General features: G+C 35.7%; 1 protein-coding gene across 3 annotated transcripts in view; it reads left to right on the top strand.

The window, feature by feature from the left end:
• Window positions 1-16,820, top strand: part of CUL3 (cullin 3) — a 112,672-nt gene that overhangs the window by 62,823 nt on the left and 33,029 nt on the right. For all 3 annotated transcript variants that reach the window (NM_001266652.1, XM_077956456.1, XM_015111032.3), the window contains 4 exon segments: window positions 8,318-8,478; window positions 9,475-9,589; window positions 11,543-11,771; window positions 16,150-16,295. In NM_001266652.1, coding sequence (NP_001253581.1) covers window positions 8,318-8,478; window positions 9,475-9,589; window positions 11,543-11,771; window positions 16,150-16,295 — 651 coding nt within the window.

The following is a 16,820-nucleotide window of genomic DNA, read 5'->3' as shown; positions in this document are numbered from 1 at the left end:
AGACTGAAACAGAGGCTGTCTGGTTCTTGAATCAGTGCTCTGAACCACTGAATTGTACTGCTTCTTTAATACAGGTCTTCTTTCCTAAAAGATAGTCTTATAAATTCATTGCTGTAAGACCTCAAAGTGTGATTAACTTTTTTTTTCCTCTGACCTCTAGATTATTAAATTTGAAGTAGAAGTAGAGAACAGTGTTTTTATTTTATGATTTATTGCAGTTTACACAACTTTAGAGAAACATGGGTTTGATTTGTCTAATACCTTGGTAGACAATTCTTAAATGAAAAGTATTTTTAAATAGAATTTTTTCACAACTATGTTTTTCTTGTTAAAAATTTTCAGACCCCTGAGAAGGATTTTTTTTTCTTCTTTTTCTTTTTTCTTTTTGAGACGGAATCTCGCCCCGTCACCCAGGCTGAAGTGCAGTGGCATGATCTTTACTCACTGCAAGCTCCGCCTCCCGGATTCACACCATTCTCCTGCCTCAGCCTCTCAAGTAGCTGGGACTACAGGCTCCCACCACCACGCCCAGCTAATTTTTTTGTGTTTTTTAGTAGAGACAGCGTTTCACTGTGTTAGCCAGGATGGTCTCTATCCTGACCTCATGATCCACCCACCTTAGCCTCCCAAGAAAGATTTTAAGAAAATTTTACTGTGATGGAAACTCTGAGCTTTTCAGTAGTGGCTAAGTCTACACCAGGTTTTTTTACACCATATCATATGCTTCTCTACCAAATTTATCAGTAATATTTTTATATCTAGAAATGTTAATCTGTCTGTACAATTTACTAATTCATAAGTTACTGGTGCTGTTTTAGAAATGTAGTCAGTTACTGGCATCGCGGAAAGTGTTGACACAGTTCTTTAAACTTGGATCTAATTATAATTAGACTTTTTTCCCCCCTACTATGATTCTGCAGTAGAAACTTTTTGCTACTTTTCTGCTCATTTAAAATTTTTCTATTTCTGTCTTCATTGTGTTAAACCTTTTTAAATCTGTATTTATTTCATTATTTGAAAGTGAACTCTATTTGAAAATGTTTTATTACTTGTTAATAGAGGATTACCCTAGTGATTGCATTTGGTAAGGCAGGTTCTAACATGTTCTGATAGACTTGCTATAGTTATTTGCCTCTTTTTTTTTTTTTTTTTAAATTTTAAATATGAGTTTAACTTTTCAGGGTTTATCTCTAGCTTACTAGCAGAATAAGTATTTAATATTTATAAAGATTTTTTAACCCTGTTTACATTTGTCTTTTCCTGTCCTCTTTCACAGTAGTAGACAAAAACAGTTACAGATGTTCTTAGTATGAGAATAAGAAACTGAAAGAACTGTTTAAGAGTTTGATTAAGCAGCTTGACAGTTAACTTAAAAAACCAACTTTCACAGCAATTCACACATGTTTAACTCCTTTTTTCCCCCCCTAAATAAATAGCTACTACTGGCCATATGTGGGACCAGGCAGAGTATAGGTGAATGAGTACTAACAAATAACCATCCTTGGTCTATTAGTAGTAGTATTAAAAGTACTGAACTACTTTGAGAGGCCGAGGCGGGTGGATCACATGAGGTCAGGAGTTCGAGACCAGCCTGGCCAACATGGTGAAACCCCGTCTCTACTGAAAATACAAAAATTAGCCGGGCATGGTGGCACATGCCTGTAATCCCAGCTACTAGCGGGGCTGAGGCAGGAGGATCACTTGAACCCAGGAGGCGGAGTTGCAGTGAGCCAAGATCGTGCTACTGCACTCCAGCCTGGGCAACAGAGCGAGACTCCGTCTCAAAAAAAAAAAAAAAAAAGTACTAAACTACTGGACTTCAAGCAAACATGTTATTAAAAGCTCCGTTAAACTTTGTAATAGAACCAGAGGACTCTTGTATTTATACTAAACTTTCAGAGTTGAATGTGATCTAAAGGTTAGTTTTAGAATTTGCTTCTCGAACACCTGTTTACTCATAGTTACAAATGAAACATTACGATAGGAATGATAAAATAACAATTTTTAAGTTGTTTCTTTCCTTGGGTGTACCATTAATTTTGCCCAGAACCCATTTATCCTAGCTTGCTTTTCTGTAACATAATGACTGTGAAAAATATTTACTAAACTTTTTTTGCGGGTAAATTAAGAGTAATAAGAGTTAAATTGTTTTTTGGACTTCATTTTCAACTTTGTTTTTATTTTAACTTTTATTTTGATTTGTTGGTAATGCCATTCCCTGAGTAATGAAGCTATTTAGCGCACTTGAAGAGACACCCATTGACTTTGTGTAGGTTTAGCTTCAAAAGGAACTGTGTTTTTGCATCTTGTGTCTTGACACCTTTGAGCATACTTTTATGTGTTGAATTTGATTTCTTATACATCATTTAACTATTTAGGTATGTTGGTAAGGTGAAGAGGAAAAGGCACATCTTTGCCAAGATGGTGGAAGTAGTAATATCTGTGGTCTTGTAGGGCCAAGCATTTTGTTTGTTGGTGTCCTCGTGTCTTCTGGGCACGCAAAGAGTCCTAGGTCTTGAGTAAGCATTTGCAGGAGTTTTCCATGGAGGTCACCTGGTTGAGCTTTCCTTTTCTTGTGGCTTAGAAAGACTCCATTTCTCTCCACTCCAGCTCCTGGAGACCTGCCTGTCCTAGTTGATGTTTTAAAACAGGTGGTGCTTTTGTATTTTTTATCCAGCCTTTATAGTTCTTGGCAGGGAAGTTGGTCTTAAAAGCTATTTATTTTCAGAACTAGAAGTGGAAATGAGTGGAATAGCATTGTGAGATAGATGTTACAGATGAAGTGCTTATGTTACAAATGAAGTTGGTTTATCAAGCTTACTGTATGGATGAAGTCCGATGCAGAACCAGCTGTGAAAAAGGGGTCATGAGATGTGTCCCCACCATTGGCTCCTGTCTAGCTTGTGAAAGTTTTTGCTCATTGTAGGCCTGCTTGGGCAAGGAATAGCAACCCTTGAGAGAGAACTGTAAATAGAGATTTAAAATGTGATTTATCTCTGTGGTGATGAAACTCACATCTCTTTATATAAATATAATGCTTGACTCACATTAGGCTTTCAGACATGTTTTTCAGAACATTTTATATTTAAAATGCCTGTTTTGGCTTTAAAAAGGCAGATAGAAGCAGCCACCAACTTTCTATCTCTGCTAAGCTCTCTTTAGTAGATAAGGACTAATGTCAAACTCGTACTACATTTTGGTCAGATCGTGGGGTTAAGACACTTTAAAGTCAGTCTTTGATTTTTTTTTTTTCTCTTTTGGAATGATTTTTAAAATCTTTTTCATACTTTGAGATTGCTAGAGGTTAACCGGAGCTGGGGCTTTTAAAAAATCTTTAAAAATAGACACATAAAAATTAAAACCTCACAAGAATTTAAATGATACTAGAATCATATCATGTGCATATCACAAGTTTACTGTGAATATATGTCTACATTTCTCTTTAACATATGCACACATAAATACTCAAGGGTTACGCATCTGTACCCTTAATTGTACTTGATGGTAATTAATCATATGTGTCAGACATTTAATATAAATGGTTATTTAGTATTACTATTAATAGTTTTATAGAGCCAGACTTAAGTTTCTGTGTTTCTTCTCCATTTATTAGCTCTTTGTTATCTTTAATGAAATTTTAGAGTTATCAAGTTTTTCTTAATATTATGTGTCATTTAATTATAATCACACACATCTTGACTGTCTCAAGTTGAAAGACAAAGGCTTAGCTCTTATACCACGGTATCCTATGGCTTTAAACATTGTATGTTCTGCCTGCACCTTCCAGCTTCAGGTTGATTTTATCTCATATCCAAAATGCTTGTGACCATAAGTGTTTTCAGATTTCTCATTTTTGGGGGATTTTGGAATATTTGCATATACATGAGAGATTGTAGGGATGGAACCCATGTGCTAAACATAAAAATCATTTCTGTTTTGTATACACCTTATATACATAGCCCAAACGTAATTTTATACAATATTTTAAGTAATTTGTACATGAAATAAAGTTTTGGCCGCAACCTGATGCATGAGGTCAGTTGTGGAATTTACTTGTGGCATCATGTTGATGCTCAGAGTTTCAGAGTTTGGAGAATTTTAGATTTCAGATTTTTGGATTGGAGTGCACAAAACTGTATGTGTTCTCATCTCATGCCTTGGCTTCCTTTACTGAAGCATCATTTTCCTCTATACACAGCATACCTGAAGAATTTATCAGTTGTGACTGGTGTCTTTCTGCCTTTTTGCCAGAGGGCTTAAGATAGCAGACATAATAGGCCATCAGGTAATAGATTTACCTCCTTTAGTAGTGATACCATCACTGCGCTTAAAGTTGGGACGGGGGAAATCCAAGCCATGGGAGACCGATAACAAATAGAAAGGGAAGAAGTAGTGAAGTGTATTTGTATTTGATCCTGCATGTATGTTATTTTTTGGTGAGAGGATTAAGCTTCATAGGAAATATATTAATGTTTTAGAGAGTATCTTTACCAGCACTTTGTTTTACTGAGGGCCACAATGAATAAGTGACTTACTTAAGGTCACATAGCCAGTTAACAATAGAGCCAGGATCATATAAAGAATTCCTAACTTCACATCAAATGTTATTATTATTAGAGGTTTTGTATTAAAAAATTTACCATAACTGTTAGATCACCTTTAGAAAAGTTTGATAATTTCCATACAGTCCAGTAATTCCTCTCTTAGAATCCACCCAAGAAAAATGAAAGCATATGTCCACAAAAATATTGTACCCAAATATTTATAGCCACATTAATCATAATAGACAAAAAATGGAAATAACCCAAAATATCCGTCAGCTGATAGATAAGCAAAATGTAGTATGTCCATGCAGTGGAGTGCTGTTTAGCCCTAAAAAGAAGGAAATACTGTTATATGTTACAACATTAATAAGCCTTATAAACTTTATTCTTAGTGAAGGAAATCAGACACGAAAGATTACGTATTACAGGATAATTCTATGAAATGACCAGAAAAGGAAATTTATAGAGACTGAAAGCAGGACTGAACAAAGGAATTGTCAGAATTGCAGTACTTTCTATTCTAGCTGCAAATCCTGATGAAGGGTTCTCTTACTACTGTTAGGCTACTTTTCCAGTATAATCTTCCATATTCTTCACTTACCAGTTTAACTTTGTCCTTATTGAAGTTGTGTGGTATTTTTCAAACCTGTGTATTTGAATTGTACTTCTTACTATTAATATATAATTTAATATTGTGTAAATTGATAAAATCTTGTGAAAAAATAAAACTTTGGCAAGCTAGGTTGAATGCTTTGTAAAGACTTCATAAAAGCAAATGGCTACATACTGGTTTGAATTAAATGTAGGTAATTTAAGACATTGGAGTGAAAACAGTAACTCTAGAAGGATTTTACATTGAGATTACTTCATAAATGCCTCTAGTTCATGCTTCACCTTAATGAAACTGAACTAGGAGTGCTATACAATTTATTATGTGTGAGTGTTTATAAGCACACTATTTATTTTATTTTATTTTATTTTATCTTCAAAATGGGGTCTTGCTCTGTCACCCAGGCTGGAGTACAGTGGCACAGTCTCGGCTTACTGCAGCCTCCTCCTGCTGTGTTGAACTGATTCTCCTGCCTCAGCCTCCCGAGTAGCTGGGACTACAGGCGCGCACCACCACGTCCAGCTTTTGGTATTTTTAGTAGAGACATAGTTTTACCATATTGGCCAGGCTAGTCTCAAACTCCTGACTTCAAGTAATCCCAGTGCTTCAGCCTCCCAGAGTGCTGGGATTATAGGCGTTAGCCACCCCACCTGGCCTGTACGTATACAATCTTGAACTTCAGTCACAGGACTTATTTTTCAGAGAAAGTCCTGATGTCTGAATGAACGTTTATATTTTTAAATAAAAATGTTTAAGATGCAAGTGTTTGTATATGTTATAATAGTTTTACTGTTTTTACTAGCTGTCTTTAACCATTCAGATAGTGGTTTTGATCACATTGGTTAAAAGGTATTCTCCTGTCTCTGGTGCTTTTCTGTACAATATATACTTATATGTAGAACTTAGAAAAATCAAATTTGTAAAATAATTTAAGCAGTAATAGTGATTATTTTTATAATAAAAGGGATTCTTGTTGCTTTTTGAATTATTTATGCTAGTTTTTATTATGTACATATTCTGTGCTGAGAAGTAAAACACAATTACCATGACAGTAGGGAAAGGTTGGGCCTGGAGGTCTTATGAGATGAAAGAGGAGGTTTACAGGTGATGGATCACGAGGTCAGGAGATCGAGACCATCCTGGCCAACATGGTGAAACCTCATCTCTACTAAAAATACAAAAATTAGCAGGGCATGGTGGCGGGTGCCTGTAATCTCAGCTACTTGGGAGACTGAGGCAGGAGAATCGCTTGAACCTGGGAGGCAGAGATTGCAGTGAGCTGAGAACACACCACTGCACTCCAGGCTGGCAACAGAGTACTAAAAAAAGAATAGTAGCCATCAAAAGAAAGGAAGGAGGCTGGGCTCGCTGGCTTATGCCTGTAATCCCAGCAGTTTGGGAGGCCAAGGTGGGCGGATTACAAGGTCAAGAGATCAAAACCATCCTGGCCAACCTGGTGAAACCCTGTGTCTACATACAAAAATTAGCTGGGCGTGGTGGCAGGCACCTGTAGTCCTACGTACTCAGGAGGCTCAGGCAGGAGGATTGCTTAAAACAGGAGGTGGAGGTCGCAGTGAGCCAAGGTCGCACCACTGCACTCCAGCCTGGTGGCAGAGCGAGACCCCGTATCCGGAAAAAAAAAAAAAAAAAGAGGGATGTGGTCAGAGGGAAACTTTGAATTTAAGATCTGGAGGATGGAAGTGTGAAGTCCAAAAACTTCGAAGTCATCAATGAAAATTTTGAACTCATGAAAACTGATGTTAAGATTTGAAAACTGTGAGCTCGTGCTGAGATTATATAGAATGTAGAAATGTGAGCACTAAAGAAGATAATATAAAAAATAGCTTTCCTTGTTATTAGGTGTATACCATCATACAAGATGAACGAAAGGAGAAGGTTGGAGGAATGATGTCATAGGAAGCAAGGACTGCATGTAGAGAATTTAATTAAAATTGTTTGGGGCCGGGCATGGTGGCTCACGCCTGTAATCCCAGCACTTTGGGAGGCCAAGGTGGGCAGATCACTTGAGGTCAGGACTCTCAAGACCTGCCTGGCCAACTGGTGAAACCCCGACTCCACAAAAAAATAAATTAGCCAGGCATGGTGGTATATGTCTGTAATGTCAACTACTCAGAAGGCTGAGGCAGGAGAATTGCTTGAACCCGGGAGGAAGAGGTTGCAGTGAGCCAAGATGGCACCATTACACTCCAGCCCAGACAGCAGAGTGAATGAGACTCCATCTCAAAAAAAAAAAAAAGAAGTTTGGAAAGCTGATTAATAATATTCGGGTTACATTGTTAATATGGTAGAGCTCTCTTCATGTTCACCTTATCGTTAGCTATAACCTATAGATGCATGTTCAAGAATCTGGTGAAAGTTATGGGCTTTCTTTCCAAAGTACTTAAGCGTGAACAAACATGTAATAACTTAATAATTTTAGAAGACTTACAGACCCACGAAAGCCCAGAGAGATCCTTGTTGAGATGAGAAGGGAATTAAACAGTAGTTTTATTTCGGTATGTTTTGCTATCAATATGGATTTTCAGGGAATGCACAAGACCGAACTTTTATAACCAACACTTCTGGGTTATCTGTGCTCTATTAACTGAGATATCTATAATCATGTTGGTAAGAACTTGAAAGTATAATCTGTTTGAAGTGCAAGTAAGTAGAGGTGTTTTAATTATGTAATACTTAATGCTGCTCTATTATATGCATTAGAGCCTTTCAATATTTATCAGTAACAGTCTAAGTTGTATAAATCCGTACTTTATTCAGCTCTCAATTTTACTTCCAAGAGTATGTTCTTCAAGTACAGTATTTAAGAATGAACCTTGTTTGAATATGCTGTGGCTTTGGGGAGAAAGTGTGCTGCCTGTTTACCTTTTTTACTTGCTTTTTTGTTTCTGACTGTGATGCTTCCTTTGTCCCCTTTTTCTTAAGGTAAATGGGCCACCATTTATACATTGTCAGTTGTAAAAACTTAACTTTATATAACTTGAGAGGTGCTAGAAAGTTCCACATTACTTAAGATCGTTTGAAATGTTTCTCACCTGAAAAATGATTGCTTTTGGAGTTTTATTTCCTTTATTTGTTATTGTAGCACACAATAATTATTATGTTCACAAGAATTGTACTCATATTTATATGACTTTAACTGTAGGACCGTGTATATGTACAACAAAATAATGTGGAGAATGTCTACAATTTGGGATTAATTATTTTTCGAGATCAAGTTGTACGTTATGGGTGTATTAGGGATCATCTACGGCAAACTCTGTTGGATATGATTGCAAGAGAGCGGAAAGGAGAAGTTGTAGACAGGTAAAATTTCTCTTTACTCTGGTGGTTTTGGTTTTAGTGATTATATTTTGAGAACAATTCTCTGTCTTAGTTTTATTAAAATAAATAAAAGTTTGAATGTTCAGCACATTGGGAGAATCCTCAGAAACTTAAGTTAACAGTTACCTAGAATTTAATTTGAAAGCACACATCTTTTATATTTTTAGAAGAGACTATCCTAAACTTTTATTTAATATGCTTTTCAGCTAGTCATCACTTTTGGCTTTTCATTTATTTTTCATGCCAGCATTTTGTTTCTTTTTTTCTGTATAATAACTTTTATTTTTTTTTATTGATCTTTTTCTTTAAGGGCTTTTGTCTGTCCATCATTCCTAACATTTTTGAAGAAAACTGTCGAACATAGCCTAAAATGACTAAGAACTGCTGTGCCCCCTTTAAATCAGAGTTCCTCCCCCTTCATAACAATGATGGCAGTGTCATTTTGGTGATGCTGCAGCTAGAATGGCTTGAAATACAAGATTTTTTTTCTCTCTTTATCTGTTTTCAGAAGAGCTGTTAGATGAAAACGTGTAAAGTTCTTTTTATTTCAGCTTTGGTGCTTGATCAGGATTGTCCAAAATCCATTTAGTGCAAAAAGTTATATTGCCCAGGAGTAGCTATATATTGGACCCATGTCTGGCAGTACAGCTTAATATGCCTGTCTCCCTCCTTCCTTCTGGATGAACAACCTCTCTTATGTTTTCAAATACATAGAAATATTTAGACATTTTAATTTTCTTTAAAAATTTTGTTGTAACAGAGTAAGAACACCTTGAGATAAATAGCCGTGGAGTCAAGATATGCTTTCCAACTTAAAATTAGGCTAAATCCTTTTGTTTTACATGAGTGGCCTGTGGGAGATTGGTCACTTCAATAGAAGTTAAATGTCCTGAAGATACTTTTACCTACTACTTTTGTAATTTTTGTGTGAATTTTTAATGTAATTTAATTATCAAGTGATACAACTTTTTTCAACAGAGGCGCAATAAGAAATGCTTGCCAGATGTTAATGATTTTAGGTCTCGAAGGAAGATCAGTCTATGAAGAAGATTTTGAGGCTCCTTTTTTGGAAATGTCTGCAGAATTTTTTCAGGTAATCTGTGAAAATGTTAATAATCTTTTAAGATGTTCTTAATGTTATTTAGTTACTAATTGAACTATTTTGACCTTTTTTGACTGCGGCCCATTGAGGGAGGGGCGTATGCAAAAAATGCCCATCAGCACACCTACCTCACATTCTGACCATTCCACTTAAGCAACTCATCGATAACAAATTGGAGAGCTTGAACTTACACACATGGTTTTTAAAATTACAGAGATAATCCTTGAACAGTGTGGGGCATAAGGACGCTGACCCTGCTGTGTGGTTGAAAGTCCACATAACACTTTTGACTCCCCAAAAACTTAACTAATAGTGTGCTGTTGAATGAAAACCTTACACATAACATAAACAGTTGATTAGCATATATTTTATATATGTATTGCATATTGGATTCTTACAAAAAAGTAAGCTAGAGAAAAGGAAGTGTTATTAAGACCATTATACAGAAGATAAACTATAATTTACTGTTCACTAAGTGGAAGTGGATCATCAAGGTCTTCATCCTCGTCTTCACATTGAGTAGGCTGAGGAATAGTAAGACGATAGGCTTGGTCTTGCTGTCTCAGAGGTGTCAGGGGAGGAAGAAAATCCACTTCATGGACCTGTGCAGTTCAAACTTGTGTTGTTCAAGGGTCAACTGTATGTTATAAAACTGTAAACTTAGAAATATCCTTAACATTTTACTGTATCTAATATTATGAATTATTTAAGTACCATAAATTCACAGCAGTACATCACCAACAAAGTCTCATCTGCAGGCTTTTAGTCACTTAAATTACTAGTAAAGCACACATAAGGATATGAATGATTCTGTAGTGCATATTTGCCTTAAAGGTTGTTGATTAAAAGGTTACAGGCCAGTGAGTACTATTGATAGAAATTTGCAACAGTGGTCCAAACCAACTAAATTGCTAAAAGTAAAGCTAAACTGGTACTAATTTGTAATGAAATGATGATAATAATAACTGAGTACCAGTAAGCATAAGATAGTATTTGTAAGGTAACTGTAACCAGGCATTTTTCCTGAATACCATAACTATCTGAGCATAACATAACGTAGCATAACATAACATTCCATAACAGTAGGAATTTTGTAGTGTTGCCAAAACAGATGTATTAGTAAGAAGCTAAAATGTTGGCCGGGCGCGGTGGCTCACGCCTGTAACCCCAGCACTTTGGGAGGCCGAGGCGGGCAGATCACAATGTCAGGAGATCAAGACCATCCTGGCTAACACGGTGAAACCCCATCTCTACTAAAAATACAAAAAATTAGCGGGGCGTGGTGGCAGGCACCTGTAGTCCCAGCTACTCGGGAGGCTAAGGCCGAAGAATGCCGAGGCGGAGCTTGCAGTGAGCTGAGATCGCGCCACTGCACTCAAGCCTGGGTGGCAGAGCAAGACTCCTCCACCTCAAAATAAATAAATAAATAAATAAAAAGATTATTAGTTATTTAAAAACTCTTTTTCTCAAACGTTAGTGTATATGTTTACTCCGTTGAGACTGGGAGTGGGATGGCAGGAAGACTTTAGTAACCAGCAGTATGCCAGCAAAGCGTATGATAAACATGATGAATCTTTCTGGTTATAATTTTGCATTCAGACAAATCTAAAAAGAACATCCCACTCTATCTTGGAGTCAGATGCTTCTATATTTTTGACCCTCGCTGGCATATATATTTACTTTTTTGGCTATTTTTTGGAGTGCATTGGCACAGTTTGAAAAACATTGTTTACAGGAAATGTTTTAATTTAGTATTATGTAAACACCAAAGGCTTTAAAGGATATAATTCAGACTATATCAATCTTTGTAATGAGAGATTACACAAAATCCTATTAGTACTTATTTTACTTAGGTTGATTTATTATAAACACTATAGAAACCCCAGCTAAGAGCAAAAACACCTTTTTCTTCTATATTAAAAAAATTACATTTTTAAATTGCAGATGGAAAGCCAGAAATTTTTAGCAGAAAATAGTGCTTCAGTATATATAAAGAAAGTAGAAGCTAGAATTAATGAAGAGATAGAACGAGTGATGCACTGCCTTGACAAATCAACGGAAGAACCAATTGTGAAGGTAGTTGAGAGGGAACTCATTTCCAAGCACATGAAGACTATAGTAGAAATGGAGAATTCTGGGCTAGTACATATGTTGAAAAATGGAAAGACAGAAGGTAAGTGTTACCGATTGAAAAATAATTAAATCCTTATTCTGCCTTATCGATATTTTTAAAACTTTCCTACATTTAAAGCAGGTATCAGTTTTCAAGAAGTTGTGTATATTGTTAATTTGTCTCCGCTGTTAACCTGGGTGGGATTTCCAAGCTTGATACTGTCTTACCAATGAAGATTTTAGATATTTCTAATGAATTGAGCATTTCCTGTCTTTAAGTCTCATTTTATGTTTTTCTTAATCCAGAAGATAAAAAGTGTAACAGTAGGTGAGCCCAATGAGCTCCTCATTCATTCCTGTACTTGTCGTATACCAAAGGATGTGGGCTGTCTTTATTCCTACATACTCTTGGGGTTTTGTGATTCTCTTAAAATCTTAAATTTCCACCTTAGATTTTTGTAGACTTTCCTTTGGGATTTAGTTGTGATAGGGTGCCAAAAATGCAAAAATATTTATGTCTTCCATATTGATACACTTAGATAAATTAGATTGGTTTGGGGAACACTGAAGTTACAGAATGGAAAAGGAGGAAGGAGGAGTGCATAAAAGTAGAAAACACTATTGAGATAACTAACATTTATTTTTTGTAGCTATTTATCTTTATTTCCCTGGGGTAAAAAAAAAATTGTGACAAGTATCCTAGAAGAAATTACAAGTTAAAAGAACAATAACCATATCTTCTATTCTTAGTTTCTGATGCTTTGATTTAAAACTTTGCCTTTATCAGTGATATGGTATTAGAAAATAAAAAAACATGGTCCCTTGTTCTCCTGCTTCGTAGATGAAATCTGAGCGATATTTTATCCACTTCTTTTTAGTAAAAGAAATACATATTGCCTCTTGGGGTCATGAGCTATGTAGGGAATGAAAAAAAGTTTTTTAACAGAGAATTATGAAGAGCAGGAGGATACAAGAGAAGGGAAAAAGAAAGCTGGTGGGAAGTTGAGCCACGTTTCTCTCTAGTGGAATCCTTACCTTGTGTTTTAAAATTGTTAAATTTTTGTATATATGATAAATCCCTGAAAAGTGATACATAATTTAAAAAAAAAAAAAAAAACTAGAGAGACTTCCTTTTTAAAAGACTATTCTGTTAAACCTTTTTTTGTAAAAGCAAAAAAAAAAAAAAAAAAAAAAAACAAGTCATCTAGTATGTTTGCCGTGTTTGCTAAAATTAAGGTCTAAGTCTGGGGTTGGCAAGCCTTTTTTGTTCTTGTTGAATAAAATGGCTTGTGAGCCATGCAGTCATAGTGAGAAAATAGTCATAGACAATAACAAATGAATAAGCCTGTGTTTCTATAAGACTTTATTTATGGGCCCTGAAACTTAAATTTCATATAATTTTTATGCGTCACTAAATAGTATCCTTTACAGTTTTTCCTCAGCGATTAAAAATGTGAAAACCATCCTTAGTTCATGAGCTGTATGTACATAAATAGGTGGCAGGCTTATTTGCCCCACGGGTTCTAATTTGATGACCCTTCTCTAAATGGTCTCTGGTAGACTAGGACTTCATGCAAAGCATTTGCCCTGCTTAAACAAAATGAGTATCGATAAATTATGTAATGTACTGTTTAGGTATTGAGTGAATGCTTTCTTACCTACCTTAGGGGCATGTAGGGAGGGATGATTAAATGGGCTGGAGATGAGGGGCTAGGAAATGTTTGATGGAGAGGTTGTTGGGCATACCTGAATTACAGCATCTCTGTAACTTGTGTGGAGATATATGTAAAAGGTGTCAGGTGTGCCTATCATTGCAGGCACTTAACGTGAATGAAGGAATATCATAATAGTACTCACCAGAGTTCTCCTTTATTTAGTACCTTAGGTTTCCAACAACACAGTAGCTATCTGTGATTCTAAATTAAATTTTAAAATCCTGTTTTTGTCCGGGCAGTGTGGCAAACGCCTGTAATCTCAGTACTTTTGGGAGGCTGAAGTGGGTGGATCGCTTGAGCTCAGGAGTTCAAATTGGTGATACCCTGTCTCTATGAAAAACACAAAAATTAGCTGGGCGTGATGGCACATGCCTATAGTTCCAGACACTTGGGAGGCTGAGGTGAGAGGATCATTTGAATCCGGCCAGGGAGGTCAAGGCTGCAGTGAGCCAAGATCATGCCACTGCACTCCAGCCTGGGTTGCAGAGGGAGATGCTGTCTTAAGAAAAAAAGGGGGAACTGTTGTCTTTAATTTTTCTGAGCTTCCACTAGAAACCTAGTGGCAAAAGATCTTAATTGTGGTAGACCCCGCTCTTGGAAAAAAGTTGCTCTTGTTGAGAACATATCAGAGGCAACTTCACCATTATGAAGCCAAATTCTCATAAATCAGAAAACGAAAAACAGTTTTCTCACTGTGAATGGAGGATAAATTGGATTGTTATTAGATGCAGATAGCGTTATGAAATTAAGTTCAAATGGTATCTTTTTTTTTGAGATGGAGTCTTGCTCTGTCACCCAGGCTGGACTGCAGTGGCGCGATCTCAGCTCATTGCAAGCTCTGCCTCCCGGGTTCATGCCATTTTCCTGCCTCAGCCTCCCGAGTAGCTGGTACTGCAAGCGCCTGCCACCACGCCCGGCTAATTTTTTGTATTTTTAGTAGAGATGGGGTTTCACCGTGTTAGCCAGGATGCTCTCCATCTCCTGACTTCATATCCACCCGTCTCGGCCTCCCAAAATGCTGGGATTACAGGCGTGAGCCACCGTGCCCAGCTGGTATCTTAACTATTTTATTAAGTGTATATAGAAATAATGATATTTAATTTTTGAATGCCAGATTACCATTTACTCTTTTACATTCTCTTTACCCTGACATTTAAATACAATGAAATTGTAGTAATTTATGTCAACTAAATACACAACGTGTAATATCTAAGCCACACTTACAACAAAGGAATGAAATAGACATTTTGTTAGAGGTATTTGGTGTGCCACGTTTACTGTAGTATGTGTCCATACATTGTTGTTGCATTTGTAATACCTGTTTTAAACATGGGAAACTTGGTTGTAATTTATGCTAAGCATGTGAGAAGCTATAAAATTGCCATGTGTAGGTTACTATGGGCATATATTATTAATGGAAACTAATAAATTTGCTGCCGAAAGTCACTGAAATAAAGATTAGTAAAACTTTGTCAGACTTGCTTCGAAATATTTTTAAAATACATACAACTTTAGTTTAAGCTCTAAACTACTCTTAGAACTGTAGACCAAGGTAGGCAAATTAGGGCCTGTCCACCAAATCTGATGCACTACCAGTTTGGTTTTTTTTTTTAAAAAAAAAATCTAGTATTTAATTACACATGAAAATTTATATAAATTTTCAATACCCATAAAATTTTATTTGAAACATAGTCACACTCATTAATTTATGTATTGTCTGTGGCTCCTTTCTTGCTATAGTGTCAGAGTAGAGTAGTTAAGTCAGAGATCTATGGCTCACATTTAGAAATATTTATTATCTGATGCTTTACAGAAAAAACATTGGTCAGCCTCTGATCTAGAAACTCTAACTCCATTTTAAAAAGTTATTGATTGTAAAACTTTTAAAATTATCATTGTAAAGTTCTGACACTGTGTTCTTCCAGTAAGTTGTTATTATAAAGAAACACTAGACATATGGGAAAACTGTATTTTAAAATCTATATTTTAGTCTTGTGAAAAATGATATTGAAAAATGGATAGGATCCAGAGTTTTCATTCTAAATTTAAAAAGTGTAGTGAGAGGGACCAAATTTTGAAGTACAGATACTGGCTTAGGATGCCACCTGGGAAACATTAGGGATTGCTCTGAAGAATATTTAAGAAGTGGTGTTTATATTATACATTTCATAAAAACTTTACCTGAGGTGTAATGAAGTAAATCTTAGTATAGTTCATTTGATTTGTTTTCATGATTATCAGTTAAACCTTTGAAAATACCCACAAGACTTAAATTGGTTTTAAAATTTCTTCCTCATTACAGGGACTATCAATTATATCTTACTTAGTGACCCTTTTTGTAGATGTTTTGTAGTGTCATTAGGTCTGCATTAGAGTTATGTAGGATAAAGTATTTATGAACTCAAAACTGCAGTTGCCATGTTTTTGTGACATTGTTTGTTACGGGTTTTGGCATCTCTTCTTCCATGTAAATTTAAATTTGCTAGGACATTTAATTGATACTTTCAAAGCATCTCGTCTAAAAGTTGTGTTTTATAAATTACAGTAATAACCATTAACTAGCCTACTTTTTCTTGTTTTCATTTTGATACATGTATATTTTTAATATTCATGCGGTCAGTAAATGGGGGTAATGGAGAAATAAGCTTCTCTAAGTATTATAGCGTGAACACAGATTCGTGTTTTTTTCTTTAATGTAGCGAATTTGTGTTTTCTGATTTGTAGATCTTGGTTGCATGTACAAGTTATTTAGTCGTGTGCCAAATGGTTTGAAAACAATGTGTGAGTGTATGAGTTCCTATTTGAGGGAGCAAGGTAAAGCTCTTGTTTCTGAAGAAGGAGAAGGAAAGAATCCCGTTGACTATATCCAGGTAAGTAAACCCAGAAGATGCTCTACATTTATAATAAAGGCAATTTGACAAGTGCTAAAACGTATTTTCAACTTAATTGTCCCAGTCGTAAATTAATAGTTGTAATTATCCTAAGTATTTTAGGATTTTGCAAGGTGCGCATATTTACATCAGGGAGCTAAAATTCAACTGCTACTTTTCATTTAACTTCTCTGATGAAGATCTTGTTTAAATAGTCTCAATAGCGAATGTGAGGTTCTTTGGTATGCCTTAGTGTTTCTATACTGTAGTATATTGGAATAAACAACTGTTTATTTTTTGTTTGAAAACGTTTTGTTTTCAAGCAGTACTGTGAATAAATTATATGCCGTGTTTTTGTGTTTTAATATAATCAGCTTTTTTGGTACATTTTTTAAGCTAATTTTTTCCCTGGCTAACCCATTCCATGAAGACAGGAGAATGAGAAGCAGTGAGGAGGTTCTTTGGTTCGTTTGCATTGTGTTAATACATATATGGAAGTTATAATACCTCTCTCATTGACATTTT

The sequence above is a fragment of the Macaca mulatta genome, chromosome 12 (genome assembly GCF_049350105.2).
Source record: "Macaca mulatta isolate MMU2019108-1 chromosome 12, T2T-MMU8v2.0, whole genome shotgun sequence".
Taxonomy (NCBI): domain Eukaryota; kingdom Metazoa; phylum Chordata; class Mammalia; order Primates; family Cercopithecidae; genus Macaca; species Macaca mulatta.
Note: the sequence above shows the minus strand (reverse complement) of the source record. Positions and strands in the feature narration are given on the sequence as shown.